The sequence below is a fragment of the Pan paniscus genome, chromosome 13 (assembly GCF_029289425.2).
Source record: "Pan paniscus chromosome 13, NHGRI_mPanPan1-v2.0_pri, whole genome shotgun sequence".
NCBI lineage: Eukaryota > Metazoa > Chordata > Mammalia > Primates > Hominidae > Pan > Pan paniscus.
In genome coordinates, this window is record NC_073262.2 from 63,855,710 (window position 1) to 63,881,274 (window position 25,565).

The 25,565-nt window shown below is 36.2% G+C and overlaps 1 protein-coding gene across 2 annotated transcripts in view; it reads left to right on the plus strand.

Annotated features, from left to right (window-relative positions):
- TANK (TRAF family member associated NFKB activator) overlaps positions 1–25,565 on the plus strand; it is a 75,841-nt gene that overhangs the window by 8,017 nt on the left and 42,259 nt on the right. For both annotated transcript variants that reach the window (XM_055108672.2, XM_008974418.5), the window contains one exon: positions 11,234–11,381. In XM_055108672.2, coding sequence (XP_054964647.1) covers positions 11,234–11,381 — 148 coding nt within the window. The remainder of the gene's footprint in view (positions 1–11,233; positions 11,382–25,565) is intronic.

Here is a 25,565-nt window from a genome sequence, read left to right on the forward strand (position 1 = left end):
GAAAATTTCCAAGAACTGAAGGAGGAATTTCCAGATTGAAAGGGCCCACCAAACACCTATTGCTATGATATAGTCCGTGGCCAGGTATGGTCCTGAAATTTCAGAATCCTAGGGACAAAAAGAAAAAAAATCCTAATTGTTTTCAAAGAGAAAAAAACCGGTTTAAGGCCAGGCACAGTGGCTTATGCCTATAATCCAAGCACTTTGGGAGGCCGAGGCAGGCAGATCACCTGAGGCTGGGAGTTCAAGACCATCCTGGCTAACATGGTGAAACCCCGTCTCTACTAAAAATACAAAAATTAGCTGGGTGTGGTGGTGTGCACCTGTAATCCCAGCTACTGGGGAGGCTGAGGCACAAGAATCGCTTGAATCCTGGAGGTGGAGGTTGCAATGAGCTGAGATCACACCATTGCACTCCAGCCTCGAGCAACAGAGTGAGAATTGTACAAGATCAGGAATCAAAATGGATCTGATCCTCAAAAAAAATAAACAGAAGCTAGAAGATAGCATAGCAAAGCTTTCAGAATTCTGAGGAAAAATTACTTCCAACCTAGAACTCTTAATCTAGCCAAAGGATCAGTTAAGTCAGAGGGTAAAGATATTTTTAGTTATGCAAAGCCTCAAAAAATTTACTTCCCAAACACTTTCTTAGGAAGCTGCTAGAAGATTTGCATCACCACGTGGGTATATAAAACAAGATTCAGGAGACTGAAAATGAGGGATTCAATTAAAGAAAGAGATGGACAAAGGGTATCCCCAAATTCAAGGTAAAGAAGGTCCCAAGATGAAGGCTTTCCATCAGGTATAGAGAGCAACTAGTCTAGATTGGAGCAAGCCAGAAAGCTTACAGAGTGATTCTTCTAAAGAGATAGAATACCTGACGTGTCTGAATATATTGAGGAGTTGTATTAGTGATAATAGGAAACAAAGCAAACAAGAATTTTCAGGGAAAAAAATTTTCAGAAAAGGAAAAGTATCCATGGTATTGTTCAGCAGTGAATAGCATTACATAGTAATAAGAAAGTAAAAGCTGAATGCTAATCTAATGAAAAATTAGATATAACTGTATTGGGGAAATGGGGGAGAATAGGAGGTAGGGGATATTTAAAGAGAGCTGAATCCTAATTTTCCATAATGAGGAGACAAAAACTGAAAAATCAGTAGTGGCAGTATTACATGTTATTTAGGGATACAGAGATAAATACAAAAAAGAATTAGTCAAAATTTGTTGCGAAGGTGAAGCAGGAAATAGGAAGGGGAAAGCAGAGGACTACTGTTTTTCTTATTTTGTAGAACTACACAACTCATTAAGATATAGGTACGTATAGCTCTGATTAAAATAAAAAATTAGAGGGGAGAGAGCTAGAGATTGTGCTTTAGCAACAGAGACCTAGGTTTATCTGGTTCTTCCATTTTCTAATTCTGTGCCTTATGCAACTTATTTACCCTTTTGAAGCTCAGTTTTGAAGTTCAGTTTCCTCCTCTGTAAAGGGAAGACAATATATGCTTCTGCAGAGGGACGATTAAAAATGAGGTAGTTTATGTAAAGCACCTGCAAATAGATCTTTGTTCCGCCCCTAACCCCAGTGCTTCCCATGATCAAATAGGGAACCACCTTCTTCATTGTTGGGATGATTGCCATCCAAACAGAAGACTGAGATTGTCCTTCTTATCCATGACTCTTTGTGCCTCTTTGAATTAAAGGCATGTCTTTGAGATCTATCTTGTCTCTCAACTATCTGTAGATAGTTTGAGAATTTAAATAGAATTAAGATGATTAGAGTATTGATAGGGGGAACATCAAGTTAAAAGTGTCATTGCTGCTTAGTGGGAGATGGGCTATGGTCAGTCAAATTTCTCAACAAGAACTTCAACAAATGCCATTAATAGAGAAAACATTTGTTTTCTCTGTTAATTAAGTTGATGAGTTGTGGAAGTTTTATGGAAGCAAGATCAACAAAGTGCTGTTGCTCTGGGCCATCTGCCAAAGTATCAAAATACCTTTATTTATTTATTTGAGAAAGTCTTCTACCTTAGCAACTGCTATTTTTGTTCCGAAATTCTATATACTTCTTGTAGAATAATTAAAAAGCAGATCACTATGGGAAAAAAGGCAACTTTATGAAAGCCTGTTTCCCTGCGTTGGTGCATATTTGTATAGCATTTTATAGTGCTTTCCAAGCTATGACTCGACCCCCTATGGCAGTAATTTTAAATCCATCTTACATCTCCCCACTGTACAAAATTAGATCCAGGAGTCTTGGACAGGGTTTGGTAATGTATTTTTTAAAACCACCGTGGATGATTCTAATTTACTGACAGGTTGCGAACCAATGTCCTACAGCCTGACTGTACGCCAAGATTCTAAATTGGGAGAAATGGGGGAACAGAGGTCCATAGAAAGGTTAAATGACTTGTTTACTCTCACCCATCACCAAGCCTGTCTAGACTGGACATGTATTGTATACTTCAACTCTGATTTTATCTTCAGTTGACTAGGCTTTTTAATTTAGAGAACCTAATCTAAATTGCCTTAGCAGAGAAATTAGTACATTTTACACAAGATGTGGTATAGTTAAAAATATCATTTGCAATCTTTATTTTATAGTGTCTTTTTATTTTTTTCCAGAGGCAAAAGGAAGTGAAACAGCAAATCTGAGTTTCTAATCAACTATTACTTCCCCACAGTAGGGTGGCACAGCAAGTGTTAAGATTTACTAGGTCTGAATATTCATATTTGAGGTAAACTGGTGTGGCCTTGAAAAGGGTAGAAAGTTGGGTGATTTTGGCACAGATGCAAGTTTGGAATGTTGGTCTGTTGGGCTGCCCAGGGATTTTTGTAGCCTTCTCTTTAGGAATATTCAACAGTCTGAAGGAGAGAACTTGTTGCATGGTGCTGGATTAAAAATATTAGATCTGGTTTTAAGCTAATATGTTAAAGTCATACCCTAAACATCTTCAGAATGGCTGAAAATGGAGATCCGGAAATCTCTGAAACCTTATTTATGTTTTCATTAGAGTTCTCACAATTACTTCTAATAAAACAAGTTGTGACTTGCAAATCCAGCAGCCTATGGATGTCCTCAGGGAAATTAAAAACAAGGGATATGAAGAGCTGTAGAGTCCTGTGCCAGTGGTTAAGAGCACAGAGTAAAGCTTTATAATTATGTAGGTTTTTGCCTGTTCCTATTTATCATTGGTAATATTCTCAAGGCTAAATGGCTGCTCAGCTATTTTAAATTGTGATTTAAAGAGAAATTAGGCCCTTTTGTGAAAAGGTCCTCTATCTCTTGAAATTTCAACTCTTTTTTCATAGAAGAGCTCTCTTCCTCCATAGTGGTTTTTTCTGATACAGTAAATGACTCAGGGATACTCGAGGGGCAGCCAACCCGTTAACTCATAAGATTTTAACTACTTCTCTTTTGAAACAACTTTACCATTTATGAATCTTGTGTAGCCTGTGACTTCTCTTATGTTATTGTCTTGTGTTTTGGGGGACCTTTTTGAGATTACTGAAAATATTTTTTTTCAAACTTTTCTGGTTAAGACCAGAGGATAGATACAAACTGTACCACTCTTTTGAAAAATCATTAGTACTACCTTATTATTTATTTATAAATCTGGTAGAGTAGAAGATACTTAAGGAAAATCTTGCATTCAAATACTCTGCCAGAGTTGTTTTTCCTGTTATTTAACAGCATAGAAAGGTTAACAAAACAGAGCATTAGATAACATTTCTACATATTGGATTAATAGTCTTTTTACATAAAATAACAGACACAAAATGTCATACACTATTTTATGCATTTCCTAGTTTTCCTTCTGGCCTCCTTCAAAGAAATAATAAGTGGGCCTGTCCTCTTTTTTGGTTTATATTTGGTAGGAAAAACATGTACATCTTGTGCTATAAGGTGGTACAATAATGTGTATTGCTTTTCTCTATTGTTTTCTTTTCAAAAATGTAGTTTTTTTCGGCTTTTCTTTTTTTTTTTTTTTTGGGGTAAAATGATTTTGGCCTGATTGGCCATCCAAGGATGTACTAGTATCAGGAGACATTAAAAACAGGACTTCAAGAATACAAACAATAGTGAAGGCATAGTTGCCTTCATTTTTTTCCTATAGATAATTATGCAGGTGATGCTTTCTTCCTCTTTATTATGATGTCTTTTCTAGCACTGTTGTCCAAAATTGGATTCAGTATCTTCCCTCTCCTCCTGAAAATTTTCTTCCTGTCACTTTATGTCTGGCTATCACCACTTTCTACTGGGTGTTTTGAAAACCAGTGGCTGGTGAACCATCTGCAACAAAATCACCTGAGGCGCTTTGCTAACTAGAATGTAGATTCTGAGGTCCCATTTCAGGCCAACTGATTTGCAGTCACAGGTACCTGAATTGCTGCCCTCTTGTCTATTGTGCACATCCAGTCGGCCACCAAATCCTGTTAATTCTACTCTTGAAATGCCTCTTGAATCCACTCATCTTTATTTCCCCTGCTCTAGTTCAAGCCCTCATCTTTTACCTAGAATACAGCATTAGTTGCCTGTGGTATAGCCTCACTTTGTCTCCCTCGCTAGTTTGTAGTCCATGCTGTTATCTGTTCTGTCTAAAATATGTCCATCATCTCCTTGAAAATCTCTCATTACTCCTTGTGTCAACATGTTAAAGTCTAAATTTCTTAGAGTGACATTCGAGGTCTACTATAGTCTAGCCATAACTGAGTCTGCTGCATGTGGTTTATGCAGCCAGTGTACTCTACAGCTCTATGGGATGCCATTCCAATCATGGTCTTTATGTATGGTCTTCCCTAGGATTTTTGTAGTACAGCACAGTCATACATGCTGACCCTGACCATAGCTTATCATGGCACCCTCACCTCGCTATCATCTCTGCACACATGCTAGACTTGCATAAACAGAATACTCACTCCCTTCACTAAAATGCACCATATTAATGACTTTTCAGGGCCTCTGCTCTTTCAGAATGAATGTACTTTGCCCACTCATTCTCTACTTGTTGAAACTCTTCTCATCTTTCGGGACTCTGTTTAAGTGTCAGATCCTCTGTGAAGCCTTCCACAATCCTTCTTATTTTGATTGTTCCTTCTATTGAGCCTTTATCTTGTTTATACCTTTTACTTAACAGTTTTCTTCTTCTTTTTAGGTAAAACTGTGAATGAAATGCGTAAATCTCTAGTGAACCATTGGTTGAGGTCTACAAATGCTTATACCTGTGCTACCCAGACCTCTGTGAAGATGTGCCCAGACCTTTTTTTTTAAACATTTATAATTGACCTTTTGGCTAATTATTTTCATGTGTGTCTGCCTCACTCAATTATAAGCTCTAATTGGAGAAAAAGGCAAAGACCATGACTGTTTTTCACTTTCCCAGGGAGAAAAGGAGTGCCTACTGTGTGTTCAACACTGAACCAGTCTTGAACATTGTACCAATCAGGATACAGCTCAGTTCCTCCTTTAGAGACCCACAAAACAGTGGTTAAACAAGGGTTGCCTGCATCACAGTGTTCTAGGTGGCTTGTCACTGTAACATTCCATCCAGCTGGGAAAAAAGGTGAAAGGGAAAACTTGTTATGGAAGTTACACCCATTTGCCAATGACTAGCACGTAGTCACATGACCACACCAGCTAAAAATCAGAAGTATTAGTACTATAAGAGGAGAGACTAGATATTGAGGAACAAATAACATATTTTATATATATGGTCTCACTGAAGTTTTACTTAATTTTTACTGTATATATGGTCTCAATTTTTATTGTAACCCTACAACTATGTATGATGTGAAAAGTGATGTTCAGAGTTCAGTAAATGGCTAGGAAATTGCAGATCTGGGGTCTGAATTTAAAGGCTGTATTTTTTTTCAGTCTATTTAGTAAAGTGTTTAGGAGGGAATATATAAATGTTATTGAATACACAAAAGTCACAGTAATTTTCACAGTATTACTTGTAATCACATATTTTTCATATCACATACTTTTACAGTATCATATCATCTCTTTACTTCCAGGACACTCTTATATATAAAGTTTACTCCTTGCTTCTCACCATTGTGAAATGAAATGCCCTAGCAACTGGTTTGCAATCAAGGCTTAATTTGTAACATAAATTAAGACAAAGCAGCTACTGTTTTTAAATATATGATATCATTTATGAGGAAAAATAAGTCACCATATTTGCTGAGCAAAAGTTTTTATGTTGTGTATAGTTTGGTAATGTTATACAATTATAAAGTTAAAGGAGATTCTATTATCCAAACTCTTTGTCTTAATAACAAAGAAAATCAAGGCTGCAGAACTTGCCTTTTCTTTCATTTCCACCTCTACTTGCTTTCAGGCATCATGGGAAAAGCTTTAGCGTAATCCGTCATGTTTATAGTAACCATCATTGTTATGCTTAAGAATTGTCTCAGGTTTGCGTGGTTGTCCTGATCAGGAAAATCAAACTGAGCAGTGCATAAGAAATGCATATAATCCTGGCCTGTTTTAGTAAAGAATTGATATTATTTAATATTAAAAACATCCTTATCACAGTGGGAAACCTGCTTGAAAAAGGATGACTGCCGTTTGATAATTAAATAAAAGGAATGGGTAAGATCATTCCCACCTATATCTCAACACCCTATTCAAATGCCACCTACCTCTCAAAGCCTTTCCTAAACTTCATAAATAGATTAACTTTCCTCTCCAAACTCTAGCCTTTTGGATATCTTAGGATGCTCATATACTATATGCTTCAAGTTACAGTTAATGGTACCTTCATGGGAGGAGATGTCATGTCTGATTCATTCTCACTGTATCGGTGGTACCCAGCACACTTCTGCTCATAGTTGGCACTAAATATTTTATCAAATAAGCATATTGACCATAACACCCTGGGAGAGCACTTTGCAGCTGACTCTAATGAACAATCCTTGAACCAAGAATTTTAAAGATTTAATCTAGTTCATAACACAGCTTTATAGCTATAGATAAGTCATTTAAGCCTTCTGAGCCTTATCAGTCAAAGAGGAATGTTAATATGTAATAGGAAATGAAGAATTGGTGAAAATACTTTGTGAAAGAAACATAACTTTAAGATAGTACTATATCTGAATCCCTTGCTGTTCCCCATATGGTGCCTTACACATCATAAGCCAGCAAATACCTTGTTCTGATTGAATGGTAATGGGATATATTTTATTAAAATCAAAGTTTTGCTAGGGCTGGGAAGCTTTACCAAAGGAAGGGAAAATTATCTTTCTTGCTCATGCTGCCTCTCTTACTCCAGGACAGTTTCATTATTGAACCAAGGGATCAATGAAAGAGGAAGCAGGGATTTTCTTGGTGTTTCTTCATGGACAGGCACACCATGGGCAATCACTGGGCTGGAGAGGTGGGACAAGAACCGACTGCCCTCAGTTTTGCTTGTCTGAACCACTGGTCTGGGTAGGAAAAAAGGAATTACTGCTAGATTGACAACAGTGGGTAGATGAGAGTATCCAGGCTCCAGAAGAACTGCAGGGGACAAGATTGGGTTGGTGATTTGCATTGAGCTAGCCCTGCTACCTTCAGGGATTTCAGAATTTTTTTCTCATGTAATGGAAGGAAACCAGCAAACCAAATCCAGAAATAAAGCAAAACCCTAACTAGGAGAGTGTTTTCAAGGGAGAGATTGCTATAGCATCAGCCTCCTGGGTTTGGAGAATGAGCTTAACCATGAGATTTAGGTTTGAGCATGTTTACTATAAATAAAAAGCATTTTCCTGGAGTCTGGCAAATATTGCGGAAGGTGTACTGAAATGTAATTGAAATGTAGCTGCCTCTTAATTTTATACTTAACAAATGCTAAAAATAGATAAATAAACAAGTGGCTTTAAAGTTCAGGGTGTTAATATTTGAAATCTGTCCAGTTTAATTAGCTGAGTCCCAGAGACTTTCCTTTTTCTCTGGTCAGTGTCGCTGATCTAACACCTAATTATCTTCTTGGTTGTGAAATAGGAATTAAAAGTATCATTTACTTATTTGTATCAACCTGGAACTTATTTCTTCAGCATACATTCTTATTTCAGGAAATAGGATGCATCCGTGTGGAATTTACTCAGTAGCTCCTCTCTTAGTGACATTTGTGTGATCTAATTCAAGGACCTGAAGGGATGGCTCCACATGATTTACTTGCATATGATGCAGCTGTTTTTAGTGCTGCATTTACATTTTTAAAAACAAGAATGCACCTTCTCGATGGAACAGACATGCATTTTTAACTCACAAACTCAAGAACTGTAGAAAAAGGAAGTTTCTTAGAAATTGGGTCCAAACACCTTTTTGTACTGAAGAAAAAGAAACTTTGGTCCCAAAAGATTTAGTGGCCCTTAACTAAGGGTCAGTCAGTAATAGAACAAAGCAAGGGACTAGATGGATTTCCAGTTCGAGGCTCTTATTTGTCTCAGATCTAAAGGTACAGGTGTGGTTTATATTGACAATTTTTCACGACATGCAGCTTTTTAAGGCAGTGATAGATAGCTTAGCCACTTAGCTACTTAAAACCTCTAACTTCTGTATTAGTTTATTATAGTATATTATAGTCCCTGTGACTACCTATACTTACTTTTTCTTTCCTCTTTGCATATTTATTTTTAATCTCATGTATTTTTTGTAAGTAGCCTTAGTATGTTTTCGAATGAAGCAGTGTCTAAAATACTCAAAATGATGCTTTTTATTAATGCTAACTGCTTATGTTTCCATAGTGTCTATGTCTGGGCCAAGATCCTAGCAACATTAATTATCGTAACAGGATTTCAACTTTTTCATCTATCAGAGGTAGCAGTAGAAACTAACTTCCTAAGTGGAATGCATAAAGAATTGCCATTTCTTCAGTTTTTCAGAAAGTAATGACATTGTTATCCAAAACCCTGGAATTGTTTTTATTGAGCCTGGTAAATTACTTAAAATGTATTTAGTATCTTAAAATGAAAGACTTTGGCTGAAAGATTACTTGCATGTGGGTATTAAAAAAAAGTTGTGATTTATGATCAGTTGATTTTTGGCAAGGGTGCCAGGGCTATTCAGTGGGAAAAGAATAGCCCTTTCAACAAATAATGCCAGGACAATTGGCTAACCTCATGCAAAAGAATGAATCTGGACCCCTACCTCACACCTTATACAACATTAACTCAGTATGGATCAAAGACTTTAATATAAATTATAAACTTCTTAAAAAGAAACAATTGAAAATCTTCATGACCCTGGATTAGGCAACAGTTCCTTAGATATGACAGCAATAGTACAAACAACAAAAGAAAAAATAGGTAAATTGGACTATATTAAAATTAAAGACATTGTGTGTCAGAGGACACTATCAAGAAGTGAAAAGGCATCTACAGAATGGGAGAAAATACTTACAAATCATATATTGGATAAGAGTCTAGTTTCTAGAATATATAAAGAACTTTTAAAATTTAACAATAAAAAGAGAAATAACCCATTTATTACAAGTGGACACAGGATTTGAATGGATAAATTGCCAGAGTTACACAGATGGCCAATAAGCTCATGGAAAGATGCTCGTCATTAGGGAACTGCAAATCAAAACCTTGATAGGGTATCCTTTCACACCCACTAGGATGGCTGTAATTTTTTAAGTGGACTATAAGAAGTATTGGTGTGGATGTGGAGAAATTGGAACCCTTATACAACGCTAGTGGAAATGTAGAATGGTACAGCTTCTGTGGAAACTGGCAGTTCCTCAAAAAGTTAGATAGAATTACCATATGACTCAGCAGTTCTACTTCTAGGTATATATCTGAAAATATTGAAAACGTGTTCACACAAAAAATGTATGCACAAATGTGCACAGTAGCTTTATTCATAACAGCCAAAAGGTGGAAACAACTCAAATGTCCATTAACTGAGGAATAAACAACATGTTGCATATCTTACAATGGAATATTATTTAGCCATAAAAAGGAGTCAAGTACTGTTACATGCTACATCATGGATGAACCTCAGAAATATCTTTCTGAAAGAAGCCAGACACAAAAACCATGTATTGTATTATTCCATTTATATGCAGTGTCAAAAACAGACAAATTCGTAGAGACAAAAAAAAGATTAATGGTTACCAGGAGATGGGGGAAGAGGAGGATTGGGACTAACTTAATAGGTGTGGACTGTTTTAGGGAGGGTGATTAAAATGTTCCAGAATTAGATGATGGTGATGCTTGCACAACATAATGAATATTCTAAAAAATACCAAAGTGTACACTTTAAAATAGTGGATTTTATACTATATGAATTGTATCTCAATTGAAAATGTGAAAATTAAAAAAGTGTGCCTGAGGATATAACAAAAGATGTTATGACAGATTAGAGACTGAAATTTTGAAGAATTTTCACAAACATGAAATAACTCGGTACCCAATATAACTGATAGAGAACTTTGTCTAGTCTGTGACTTTTAGAGAATTAAGAGAAAGGTCCTGCGTTGTGATTTTTATAGTTGGACAGGAAGAATCAGAATCATTACTTAGCCTTCTGCTCAGAGCCAAGGAATGTCGTTAAGAGATGTTATGCAAACTGAGGTTATAAAACCAAATTACCTCCACTGAGCAAATCACCTGTATTCAGAAACAGCAGGGAAGCTGGAAAACTAGTCGGTAGTGGGGGTAGGACTGAAGGGATGTGATTTTTCTTTTTTAACGTACAATGCAACAGTGGCTCTCCCTAGATTTTGTGCTAAAATAAGAGCATTTTCACACATTTTAATTGCTCTGTGGTAACAACAGTGCGAACTCCATCCACAAACATTTATTATCTATTTAATTTTGCTCTAATTTCAGTGTAGCAAGAATTCACCTCATAAGTGGGACTAAGAGTCCATTTAATAAAATGAAATCCCTTCCCACATTGCTGATCCTATTGTACATTTCCATAATAAAGAATTTAAAATGGCCTTTTATATTTTCTCATTTTTAGGTTAAGTTTATAGATTAGTATTCTCAAAGTAGCATCTTCCTGAACCAGAACCCCACTTGCTCCTTGAACATTAGAATAAGAATATTTTAAAATTGTGGAACTTAAGGTTTCATACAATTTCTAGTCAGGATTTTAGATGAGACTTATGTTTATAGTACTTGATGGTATAATGTTTGTGGTAAACCTTATAGAACTATCTTCAAGATGCATTTTTAAAATGAGGTTTATGTAACTTAGTAATTATCTAAATTGATCTCATTATTTTGCAGACCTGTCATTTACTCCATCCTTTATAGTGATGCTACAGGACGAAGAGGAATGGATAAAAACATTGGCGAGCAACTCAATAAAGCGTATGAAGCCTTCCGGCAGGCTTGCATGGATAGAGATTCTGCAGTAAAAGAATTACAGCAAAAGGTGTGTGGTTCTGGTTTTGAAAGTTATTCTTTATCTTGGTACATGGAATTTTAGAGCCTTTTGCATCTGAAAAATGTTATATTGTTAGAAATTGCCCTGAAGAACTATAATTACAGAAATGCAGGTATATATTAATGGATTAAATTTGAAGTTTTTGTTTGTTGTTTTTTTTAAAAATATTGCAACCCATAGGAAGAGTTGATTTGATGGGCTCCTTTTCAGGTGATTGTGAAAGATTGTGAATGTTGTCTTCCATAAATAATTTTAAAATATCAGTATTTATAAATAAGGAGGAAATAACTATAAAAACAGTTTTATGACACAGAAGTATCACTGTCTCCGTTTGTTTGGTTTTGGTGTTTTTTATGTTGTTATTTGGCTGACAGGAAAACTTCTCAAATCTTAAAATATTTAAGAACTAAATTTGTTATTAATTAATAATACTCTTCCATTCTTTATAACAATTCAAAGTGGACTATTTCAGTGAAATCTTTAATGACTTACTAAAGTTTCAGCTTTTACAATTATCCCTGTACACATAACATTTATTTTTAGTACTTTTAGTTTCAGAAGAAAGTAAATTGGAGGAAAGGCATATCCAGGCAAAAATTACTTAATCTCATAGTTCTTAAGCACCTATCTGTTACTGGTTCATGATGAGATTTTCACTGATCTGCAGCAAAATGAGAAAAATAAGGCTAAGTATTAAACTTCTCATAATGCTACATTTATTTCATTTAAAATTCTGCCTTCTATTCTGATGTTATGTTCCATGTTTCCATATGATCAAAGTAAAGAGCAGAATTTTATTAACATATACTTTTGTGAAATGATGATGATAGGATTCTCTCCTTTTTATTATGTTTACATAGTAGTGTTTCAGAAGTCTCCAATTTCACCTACACGTTCTGTGATTCCCCAGAAGGATTCATACAACTCAACATTGGATCATACTCATAGCTAAGATTTATTACAGTGACATAGTAAAGATATATAGCCAGATTATTAATGGAAAAAGACATCAGGAGGAGTCTAGAGGAATCCATGTTGTTCAGCCTTCCTATACACCTTTCCTTCAACTTTAAAATTCAGTAACGTGTGCAGTATATCAGGAACTCCATTTTAGTTTCAGAGTTTTTTTTTTTTTTTTTTTTTTGAGGATTGATCACATAGGCAACCTCTTGTCAACCAAAATTCCAGATTCTCTCAAAAGGAAAGGTGTTCATCGTAAATCTCATTGTATAGTCTTAAGTGGGCTGGCACAGCAGGCACAACATTATCATTTAGGAAAGGTTTTCAAAAGCCAGGTTCCCAAATGCCAGCTGTATTAGTCTGTTCTCACACTGCTATACACTGCTATAAAGAACTACTTGACGGCCATGCATGGTGGCTTGCGCCTGTAATCCCAGCACTTTGGGAGGCTGAGGTAGGTGGATCACCTGAGATCAGGGGTTTGAGACCAGCCTGGCCAACATGGTGAAACCCCGTCTCTACTGAAAATACAAAATTAGCCAGGCATGGTGGCACATGCCTTTAATCCCAGCTACTTGGGAAGCTAAGGCAAGAGAATCACTTGAACCTAGGAGGCGGAAGTTGCAGTGAGCTGAGATTGCACCATTGCACACCAGCCTGGGTAATAAGAACGAAACTCCATCTCAAAAAACAACAACAACAACAACAACAAAAACTACCTGAGACTGGGTAATTTGTGAAGAAAAGAGGTTTAATTGACTTACAGTTCCACAAGCTTAACAGGCAGCATGACTGGGAGGCCTCAGGAAACTTACAATCATGGCGGAAGGCAAAGCAGAACCAAGTACCTTCTTCAAAGGTGGCAGGAGAGAGAGAGAGCAAGGAGGGGGGGATGTGCCACACACTTTTAGCATCAAATCTCATGAGAACTCATTCACTATCACAAGAATAGCATGGGGAAAATCCGCCTCCATGATCCAGTCACTTCTCACCAGGTCCCTCCCCCAACATTGGGAATTAAAATTCAGCATGAGATTTGGGTGGGTACACAGAGGCAAACCACATCACTAGCCAAGGGAAAACTTGCACCTAAACCTTTCTGAAGATAACAGCCTCAGGCCTGCTGTGTTAAATTACTTCTGCACAGGCAGTTGAAAGTGAGAGATCTTATGTTGGTTTTCCCAATTAAAAAAAAAAAATACTAGCCTGTGAAACTCTGAAGTCTAATATGCTAATATTTTGGAAAAATTCTCGAACCTTGTTTTTCCTCTAATCTCACACAACAACAATAATCAACAACATAGAAGAGGAGAACAGGAGAACGTCAGAGAATTGAAGTTTAGAATTTGGATTTTTTTTTTCCATTCAGGTTTAAGGCATAACCATTTTTATTAAAAAAAAAAATCTCAGAGTTTATTCTTATTTTGTGATTAGGTTCATTAAGAAGACTTGACAATTGTGACCAAATGTGTGTGGGTTTCTCCCCACATATTAAGCAGTGGACACCAGCTAGATGTCTTCCAATTCAGTTCCAACACCATCTACTCAGAGATAACATCAGATCCGACAAGTAAAGGGCTCAGTCCCACAAGACCACCCTCTCCCCTCCCCAAGTTGCAAGTCCCAGCCTCCAGAACTTCTAACCAACTAGTTTCCAGTTGGAGTTCCCACAATCCCCTCTTTGGGTTTGAATAATTTGCTAGAGTGGCTCACAGAACTCAGGGGAACCAATACTTACTTGTATCAGTTTATTTTGAAGGATATTTTACAGGATATTAACATCCAAATGAAGAGACATATAAGGTGAGGTCTGAAAGGGTCCCAAATACAGGAGCTTCTGTCTTTGGGGAGTTGGGGTGCACTACCCTCCCAGCACGTGGATGAGTTCTTCATCTTTCTGTCAACCTTCGTATGTTCAGCTCCCCAGAAGTTCCCTGAACCCTGTCCTTTGGGGCGTCTATGGAGACTTCATTGATTGTCCATGATTGAAGAATGGACAACCAGTTCAAAATGTGATTGCACAAAAAGGGTGTGATCTAAACCCAGCAGTTCCTGTCTATTCAGATTCTTCTTGGTCATTCTGTGCAGCATTCCTTCCTCCAGAGTATGCAGCAAGACCCTCTCTGGAATGAAGGTCTGATAACCCATAGTCATATTAGAGTCCTGTCTTCAGCAAGTGAGAGGAGAGCAGGAGAAGGTTAGAGAGACTGTTTCCTGAGGCGTGCTTCCAAGGCCTGAAGCACCTCAGCATTGTAACAAAAGACTATAACAAGAGTTGTGAGAGTTACGAGCTAGGAACCATGGACAAAAACCTAATCATAATGCCACAGCTAGCCATGCAATTATTAGCTTCTTCCTTAAATACAGGAGCTACACAATTTCCTTCTCCTTTCTAATTGATAAATCTATAAAACTAGCTGTCATTCATAACTCCCTCCATTCTTCAGAAATCATTGTTATTCTTTGTGAGTCTCCTCTTGGTTTACAAAAGAATACTCCATTATGGAATACCTATGAATACTTATGGACTGTAAGTCTTCATTAGGGGCGGATAGGAGGAAAGAGCGCACAGTATGAGAGAGGGCTTTCTAAGATTATTGAAATGAAGTTTAGAATTTGAATTTATTTTTTTTTTCAGTTCAGGTTTAAGACATAACTACTTTTGTAGAAAGCAAAAAACTCAACGTTCTTCTTAGGTTCATTAAGAAACCGTGACAATTCTATATTTCTTCTAGAGGAGTATTAAGATATCTTTTGGATAAGACAGAAACAGGAATTCCTGTTAACTCCTATTCTTTTTGCACTAGCCATTGGTAAGCAATTGGGAGTTTAACCCCTTATCTGCTGTGGAAGAAGCCTTTGCTCACATTAGCATATATTCCAAAGAAGGAAAAAGGAAAATTTTTTTACATTTAGTTTTCAAAGCTAATATTTGTTAAGTACTCAAGAATGGATGAAGAAAAAATGTATAATATATATTCTTGTATGTTAAATTCAAAATATTCTGGTAGATTTATTTAAGAAACATTTATTGAGTACCTCCTAAGTACTGGGCCCTTCATGAAGTTTTGAGAATACTGAAATAAATAAAATATCATTTATATCATTAAGGAACTTTAAAAAGTTCAAATAAATCATAAATAAAATAGATATTTTACTATATAGTAGAATAAAAAAAGACAGTAGTTATTACTATAGTGTATTTTGTACTACAATAGAGATCAGTATAGGATAATACATGAGCACAGAGAAGAGACACTTGGTCTATGAGAATCAGTTAATAAGCTCAATGTGAGTCGATATTTGAGCTAAGGTTAGGAAGAAGCAGGAGGAGCACTATATATTAAAAAAAACTCAGAAGTGAGAGAGTATATGATACATTTCATGTACCACAAGGAATCATATAGCTTCAAAGAGAATGATGGGACATTCCAGGAAAAGAACCTGTAAAGGTAGATTAGTATGGCTAAGTAGTTTGTACTATATCCTTTTCAATCAAAAGTTATTGAAGGATTAATTTGTGCTTTGGAACAGTCTTCCTGAGAGTGGGATAGAGATAGATAGGATACAGAACAATGTGAAATTGAGCTCAACGAATATATATTAAGAACCTATTTCATACTAAGCAATGTTCTAAGAGCAAGCAATATAAAATAACTGGCAACTATCCAGTTGCACTTTATGGACTTTAATATATGTATTGATATAAAATTATGTAGTTATATGATACATAAAATATCTATTAATACACATACTAAATGTATGCACATATATATTATACCTCAATTTTTTAAAAAAGTGAATGGCAATCATTTCAAGCAATCAAAATGAGGACATAAATTAAGCATTAGAGATGAGTTGGGGAAAAGATTTAAGGTTTATTTAGGAGATAAAATGGAAAGCAGGGGTGCCTGAATGCAGGCCACATCTGAGGCCTGGTACCCTCTCAGATGGTATCCTGGTATCTGGAATAAATTACTGGATTAATGGTGGTGCTGATGACTGAAACCAAGGATGGATAAGAGGGTACAAATTTGGGGTAGGGAAATAAGATCTATAATTAGGTTTTAGTTAATAGTTGTAGTTACCTGTGAGGCTTATAGGTGTGAAAATGCCAATGGATGGTTGTAAATTTGGATCTAGGCCTAGAAGAAGTTCTGAATTGGAAAGTGTAGATATGGAAGTAATGGATTTTATTGTATCCTTAAATGTGGATAACATCTCCCAGTTAAGAGTGTATAGGTTGAAAGAATATTTGAAGGACAGAAGTGGGAGATGGAGAAGGAAGGGAAGAAGATCAGTCACTTGGCCTCTGGAGATTCAGAACATAGGTTAAGCAATTTGAGACGCATAGGAAGAGAACTTGGAGAATACCAATATTTTACAGAATAGGCATAGAGAGGGAAAAATCATTAAGGAAACTAATAAAAACTACTCTACAAGGTAAGAAACAAATTATAGAAAAAGAGTGTAGTATCATAGAAGGCATTAGAAAAGAGCTTCAAGAAGGAAGCACTGGTTAGCAGTACCAGATATCCAAGAAATCTAGTAAGATGACAACTGAGAAGCCAATTGCATTTGGCTATGTGGAGGTTACTGACATTTATGAAGGCAGTTAAGTTGAGTGGGAAGGGCAGATTGTAGTAGGCTGAGGAGAATTAGGGAATGAAGAAGTAAAGACAATATAAACCACGTGGTTAAAAGCTTGACTGTGCAGAAGATAAATAGAGTGATAACTAGTGAGGTTTTTTGTTTTTTGTTTTTTTTTTCTTTTTTTGGATGAATGAAACAATGTGGAAGAATAAATAACATAGCAGAGAGAGAGGAGAAAGCCTGAACATAGAGTGAAAAAATAATTCATCATTCTCAGTAAACTATCGCAAGAACAAAAAACCAAACACCGCATATTCTCACTCATAGGTGGGAATTGAACAATGAGATCACATGGACACAGGAAGGGGAATATCACACTCTGGGGACTGTGGTGGGGTGGGGGGAGGGGGGAGGGATAGCATTGGGAGATATACCTAATGCTAGATGACGAGTTAGTGGGTGCAGCGCACCAGCATGGCACATGTATACATATGTAACTAACCTGCACAATGTGCACATGTACCCTAAAACTTAAAGTATAATAAAAAAAAAAAAAAAATTCATGCCTTTTTACAATCACATTACACAACAGCCAGAGTGATCCTTTTAAAAAGAAATATTTAAATGTTAATTATATCAGTCTCCTACTCAAAATTTTTCAGTGATTTCTATAAAATAAAAGCCAAAATTATGAACAAAATTAGCTGGACATGGTGGTATGTGCCTGTAGTCCCAGCTACCCAGGAGGCTGAGGTGGGAGGATTGCTTGAGCCCAGTGATCCTGGGAGGTTGAGGGAGTTTGAGGCTGCAGTGAGCTGAGATCACACAACTGCACTCCACCCTGGGTGACAGAGCGAGACCCTGGCTCAAAAAAAGTAAAACAACGAAAGTCCTTCCCATGGCCTACTAAGGCAGAGCCTAATCTGGCCCTTACCAGACAGTCCATTTATCTCCTACCACTCTATTCTCTCACAGCCTTTCTACCACATGGGCTTCCTGTTGTTTTTCAAATATATTCCTATTTCAGAACCTTTGCATTTACTATCCCATTTGGTTGGAGTGGTTTTTCTTTGGATATTTTCATGGTTTTCTCCCTTATCGTTTTCCTCCTTTATTGCTTTCAAGGGCAGTCTCTTCAATAAACAGTGCTAGGAAAACTAGATAAGCAGATACAGAAGAATGAAAGTAGACCCTCATTTCTCACCATGTATAAAAATCAAATCAAAATGGATTAAAGATTATATATAAGACCTGAAACTATGAAACTACTAGAAGAAAACATTGGGGAAATGCTTTAGGACATCTGTCTGGGCAGATATTTTGGGTAAGATCTCAAAGGCACAGGCAACAAAATTAGACAAATGGGATTACATCAAGTAAAATTACACAACAAAAGAAGCAATCAACAAAGTACAGAGACAACCTACAGAATGGGAGAAAATATTTGCAAACTGACAAGGGATTAATAAGCAGACTGTATAAAGAAAATTCAGTAGCAAAACAACAAAAACAAATCAATTTTGAAGTGGGCAAAAGATCTGAATAGACATTTCTCAAAAGAAGACATGCAAATGGCCAACAGGCATTTAAAAAAATGCTTACCATACTAATCATTAGGAAAATGGAAATCAAAACCACAATTTGATATCATCTCACCTGAGTTAAAATAGTTTTCTTGATTAAAAAATTTGACAAATAACAGATGCTGGCAAAGAGGTGGAAAAGGGAGAACACTCATACAGTTGTTAATAACCAAAAGAGAGCAAGAGTGAATATATTAAATCAGAGAAAACAGACTTTAAATCAAAAATTGTTCCAAACTGGGTATGGTGGCTCACACCTGTAATCCCATCACTTTGGGAGGCTGAGGCAGGTGGGTCGTTTGAGCACAGGAGTTTAAGACCAGCCTGGGCCAACATGACAAAATCCCATCTGTACAAAAAAACAAAAACAAAAAACACCAGGTATGGTGGTGTGCTCCTGTAGTCCCAGCTACTCAGGAGACAGGCAGGTGGATTGGTTGAGCCCCAGAAGTGGAGGCTGCAGTGAGCCATGTTCACACCACTGCACTCCAGCCTAGATGACAGAGCAAGAGCCTGTCTCAAAAATAAAAGAACAAAACAACAAAAACTACTACAAGAGACAGGAAAGGGACATTATATAATGATAATGGGTCAGTTTATCAAGCAAATATTAACAGTTATATATGCATCATATGCCAGAGCTCCAAAGTATATGAAGCAAGCATTGACACTATTGAAGGAAGAAACATTACAGTTCTATGATAATAGTAGGAGAATTAAAGTGTTACACTTTAAACACTTTAAATAATGGATAGAACAACTAGACAAAAGATCTATATGGAAATAGAGGATTTGAACAACATTGTAGAGCAGTTGGACCTAACAGACATATGTAAAAACCCCAGCAACAACAGAATACACATTTGCTCAAGGGCATATGGAGCATTCTCTGGGAGAGGCCATTAAAAATGACTTAATAAATTTAAAAAGATTAAAATCATGCTAAGTATATTTTCTAATCACAATGAAATGAAACTGGAAGTCAGCAAAAGAAAAAGTGGGAAATTCACAACTATGTACAAATTAAATAACACTCTTAAACAACCAGTGGGTCAAAAAAGAAATCACAAGGGAAATTAGAATGAATATATATTGAGACAAATGAAAATGTAAATACAAAGTACCAAAACTTCTAGGATGCAGTAAAAGCAGTGAATAGAGAAATGTTTAGCTGTAAATGCATGTATTGAAGAAGAGAGATCTCAAATCAGTAACTTAACTTTATGCCTGAAGAAACTAGAGAAAGAACTAAACCCAAAACTAGCATAAAGAAGAAAATAATAAAAATGGAAACAAATATAAATAAAAAATAGAAAAACAATAGAGAAAAACAACGAAAACAAGTGTTGACTATTTGAAAAGATCAAGAAATGTGACAAACCTTTAGTTAGCTTGACTAAAAAAAGAGGGAAGACAAATAACTAAAATAAGAAAATGAGGACATTATTACCTACTTTACAAAAGTTAAAAATATCATAAAAGAGTGCTATGAACAATTGTATGCCAACAGATTGGATAAGCTAGTAAAACATCCTAGAAACACACTAACTACTAAGAATGAATCATGAAGAAAATGAAAATCTGAATAGACCTTTACCTAGTAAGGAGATTGAATCAGTAATCAAAAACTTCCCAACAACGAAAAGCCTAGGATGAGATAGCTTCACCAGTGAATTCTGCCAAACATTTAAAGCAGAATTAATACCAATCCTCTCAGTCTCTTCCAAAAACTTGAACAGTATGTAACACTTCCTTACCCATTCTATGAGGCCAGCATTACCCTGATACCAAAGACACTATTAGAAAAGAAAACTACAGACTAGTATCACTTATGAACATTTGCTATGGTTTGAATGTTTGTCGCCTCCAAAACTCATGTTGAAATTTAATTGCCAGTATAACAATATTAAGAAGTGGGACCTTTAAGAGATGATTAGGCCATGAGGTCTCTGCCCCCCATGGGCATAATTAATGCTGCTCCAAAACTGTCAGTTTGGCTGCTGCTGCCCTTTCTCTTTGCTCTTCAGCCACATGATACCTTCCACTATGTGGAAGATGCTAGTGTCTTGGTTTTGGACTTGCCAGATACTGGTGTCTTAGTTTTGGACTTCCCAGCCTCCAGAACTGTGAAGAAATAAATTTCTGTTCTTTATAATTTATCCAACCTCAGGTATTCTGCTATAGCAGCACAAAACAGACTAAGACAATATTGATGCAAAAAATCCTCAACAAAACACTAGCAAATCAAATCCAACAGCATATTAAAAGAATTACATACCATGACAAAGTGAGACTTATTCCTATAATGCAGTAATGGTTCAGCATACAAAACTAGTCATGATATACCATGTAATATACCACGTTAACAGGATTAAAAAGAAAAAACATGATCCTCTCAACTGATTCAGAAAAAGCATTTGATAAAATTCAACACTGTTTTAGGATTTTAAGAAACACTCAACAAACTAAGAATAGAAGGAAATGAACTCAACAAAATAAAGATCATCCAACATAGGAAAAACCCACAACTAGCATCATACTCCAGAGTGAAAGACTGAAAGCTTTTTGTCTACCATTGAAATAAGTCAAGGATATACTTCTATTCACCATAGTACTGAAAGTCCTAGACAGAGCAGTTAAGGAAGAAAAAGAAATAAAAGGCATCAAATTGGATACGAAGAAATAAAATTATCTCTGTTTGTAAACAACATAATCTTAAGTATAGAAAGCCCTAAAGATTCCACACCCAAAAAAAACCCACCTGTTAGAACTAATAAACAAATTCAGTAAAGTTACAAAATCAACATGCAAAAATCAGTTGTGTTTCTATACATTAACAACAAACCATTTAAAGAAGACACAAATATATGGAAAGAAATCACATTTTCATTAATTGGACCCTTGCCTTTCTCCATATACAAAAATTAAAACAGATCAAAGACCAAATGCAAGAGGTAAAAACCATGAAAGACTTAGAAGAAATCTTAGGGGGAAAGGTTTATGACATTGGATTTGGCAGTGACTTCTTGCGTATGACACTGAAAACAGGCAACTAAGGAAAAAATAGTTAAGTTGGACTTCGTCAAAATTAAAACTTTTGTGCGTCAAAGGGCACTATCAACAGAGTGAAAAGGCAACCCACAGAATAAAAGAAAATATTTGCAAGTCATATTTGGTAAGAAATTGACATCTAGAATATATAAAGAACTACAGCTCAACAACAACAAAACCTGGATTTAAAATGGGCAAGGGACTTTAGAGATTTCTCCAAGAAGTTATACAGATGGCCAATAAGCATATGAAAAGATGCTCAGCATCCCTATTCATTAGTAAAACCACAGTGAGATGCTACTTCACACCCATTGGTGTGGCTGTTATTCAAAAAAGCAAAATAAGTGTTGGCAAGGATGTGTAGAAATTAGAACCCTTATGCATTGCTAGTAGGAATGTAAAATAATGCAGCCATTGTGGAAAATGGTGTGGCAATTCTTAAAAAAATTAAACATAGAATTACCATATGATTCAGCAATCCTACTGCTCTTGGTTACATACCTAGAAGAAGTGATAGCAAGGACTCAATTGGATATTTGCACATTCAGGTTCAGAAAAGCATTTTTCACATTAGGCAAAAGGTGGAAACAACCCAAGTGTTCATAAGCAGATGAATGGATAACTGTAAGGTGGTATATACACACTGTAAGGTGGTATATACACACAACATAGTAGTATTTAGCCTTAAAATGGAAAGAAAATTGTACACGTGCTACAGAGTAGAACCTTGGACATGTTATGCTAAGTTAAATAACTCAGTCACAAAAGCGGAAATATTGTATGATTAAATTTATGTGATTAAATTTATGTGAGACACTAAGAATAGTCAAATTGATAAAGACAAAGTAGAAGGGTAGTTGCCAGAGGTTGAGAGGGAGGAAGGAATGAGGAATTACTGCGTAATGGATACAGAGTTTCAGTTAGGAAGGATGAAAAAAGTTTCTGGAGGTAGATGGTGGTGATGGCTGCACAACAATGTGAATTTTTTATTTGATATATATTTTACCATATTTTTAAAAACTCTATTACAAAAAAAAGAATTGGTCTAGCCTAGATAATCTTAGTAGCCATGTTTTATTGCTATTCAACTGTCACTCATCAATTTATATAAACTCACCAGCCTTTTACCACTTAGCTGTCTATACTCCACATCAGTTCTTCTCTCAGTGTTTCTTCCAGTTCACTGCAATTTGAGGCTCAGAAGTTTTTCTTTGAGAAGTCAGTATGCTGTATCCATTAAGGAACATTCTGTTCAGGAAAGACATCTAAGTATTCCAAATTGATAAGGGGGGTAAAGACAAAACAGATAAGTGATTTTTAAAATATTATTGGCTTAAATTACGAAAGCACCACATGCTTATTTTTTTAAAGTAAACAATTCAAGATGTACAGAATATAAAGTGATAGTCCTCTCCCTCACTCCCCAGGGCTATCCATTGTTAGTAATTGGGTATATATCCTTTCAGAGTATGAGAATCATATTTTTTCAAAAATGCAAGCATGCTAATCTGAAAAAGGTTTTAAATGTTTTAATGTCATCATCTTCATCACTAAGATTTGTTGAGGTTTGTTTGCCAGAGAGCTTTACAGTTATTTAATCCTTGTATAAATCTTATGAGGAAGTATTATTTTCATTTTTTGGATGAGGAAAATGAAGTGAGAGAGATGAAGTAACTTGCCCACAACCACATAGCTACTAAGTTAGTAGAATTAGTAGAGCTAGAATTTGCAAAAAATGTTTGACCACAAACTTCTTGTCTATAACTTCTCTGCCAAAAATTGTCAATAGTCTTTCAGGTTTGTACATATAAACCTACCTCATATCATGAATACCTGACAATACCTTGTACTACCCTTCCTTCTTAAAACACTATTTTTCTTTTTTTTGAGATGGAATCTCACTCTGTTGCCCAGGCTGGAGTGCAGTGGCGCTCACTTGGCTCACCTCTGCCTCTTGGGTTCAAATGATACTCCTGCCTAAGCCTCCTGAGTAGCTGGGATTACAGGTGCCCACCACCATGCCCAGCCAATTTTTTTATTTTTAATAGAGATGGGGTTTCACCTTGTTGGCCAGGCTGGTCTCGAGCTCCTGACCTCAAGTGATCTGCCCACCTCAGCCTCCCAAAGTGCTGGGATTACAGGTGTGAGCCACCATGCCCAGCCCTTACTTTCTATTCTTACATGAACCTTCTCATTTTTTCCTGTGGCTTGAGATATCTGTGACAATTAACTCCTAAATTTATATTCCTAGTCCAGACCTGCCCTCTGAACTGTATACCCATTTGTATCACTGCTACTTGGAAGGCATATTAAACTGAATATCCAGACCTGAACTTACATATTCACCATTTTTTCTCACCTGTACCATTGCAAGAGAGTAATGAGTTTAATAAGCTGCTGCGTGGAATAATACTACCTTTTATTTTCCCTAAATTTACTTCACATAAATTTCAAAGGATAATCTCTCCTCTTACCACTACTAGTGTCCTGCTACTGATCACGAAGTATATTTATTTTACCTGGCCTCTAAATTGTGTTTTTCTCTTTTAGTTCTAGACTAAATTTTCCATTGTTATGCCTAGGCCCTCTTGCCACCATGCTGTTAAATTGTTTTTTTTAGAACCTCTAGTCTTAAAACATGGCTCTTTTTAGCTTATCCTCTGGTACAGCCCTCATTCTAGACCATACTAAAATACCAGACAATTTCAGATACATGGAAGTAGTGCACTAATCTCAGATACACAGAAGCAATCTTCTTCCCTTCAACATTTAAATTCATATTACTTCATAAATAAGAAAGGAAAATTAACATTTAATGAATGAGCATATTCTACAGGTGTCACAGCCCTACAGAAGTAGACATTGTTAGCTTTATTTTCAAATGAAGAAACCTAGACTCAGAAATGTTGATTTTCCAATCTAAGTTGCAGAATCTATACTGAAACTAGGTTTATCAGACCGAAGACCATATTCGTTATACTAACCTAGCTAAGTCATAGCTCATTCCAGGTTTTCAAACTGTTTTCTTCCCATTGCTATGAATAACTTAATATAGTCTCCTCTCTTCTTGGATGAATCCTTACTTTGTGATTTATACATCTCTTTTTAGCAAGAGAGGTTAGAGTATAAAGTTTGCTATGAATATTTCCTTTACTCATCCTTCAATTTATCATGTGCCAGGGACATCATATATGCTAGCAATTAAAAGATAGAGCATTCACTTAAAGGGTTCACAGTCAAATACTGCTTATTCCATTTCTTGGCATGTGTAAGCATTCATACATACCCACACTAAGAGGTCTTCTGTTCATTCCAAGGTAGAGGAATCTTTTAATCACAATAGCCTCTGACCAGACAACTTTTACTATGCTTACAGAATAAGACAAAAGATTATTATGGAGAGTATAGGGTGGTAGAGTTGGTTTGGCCCCTGAATTGGTTATTATATAGGATACGCTATTACAGAGAGACTAAGAAATACAGTGCATAAATATAAAAGTTGACTTTTGTCTGTGCTTGGCACAAAGATTCATGTGAGTAATCCCAGCGCTTTGAGAAGCTAAGGCAGGAGGATTGCTTGAGCCCAAGAGTTCAAGACCAGCCTGGGCAGCATAGCAAGACCCTGTCTTTATTTAAAAATAAATAAATAGATAAATAAGTTCTCTCTTTTGTAGCAGTCCACAGGTGACTAGAACAGGGCTAGTAAGGCAGCTCTACCATTCTTAAAATATGGTTTCCCTCTCCCAAATCACAATGGCTGCTCTCCTCATTTCCTTGCCAGTGAGAAGGGGAAGAGAAGTGAAGAGCAGGCAGCTTTCTTTTAATGATGTTGTCCAGAATTTGTGCAGATGATTTCTGTTCACACCCTCTAGCCAGAACTTAGTCACATGATCACATCTAGTAGTGAAGAAGGCTGGTAAATATATCCTCTAGCTGGGTGACCATGTGCCGTGTTAAAACTCTAAGAAAGAAAGAAAATGGATAT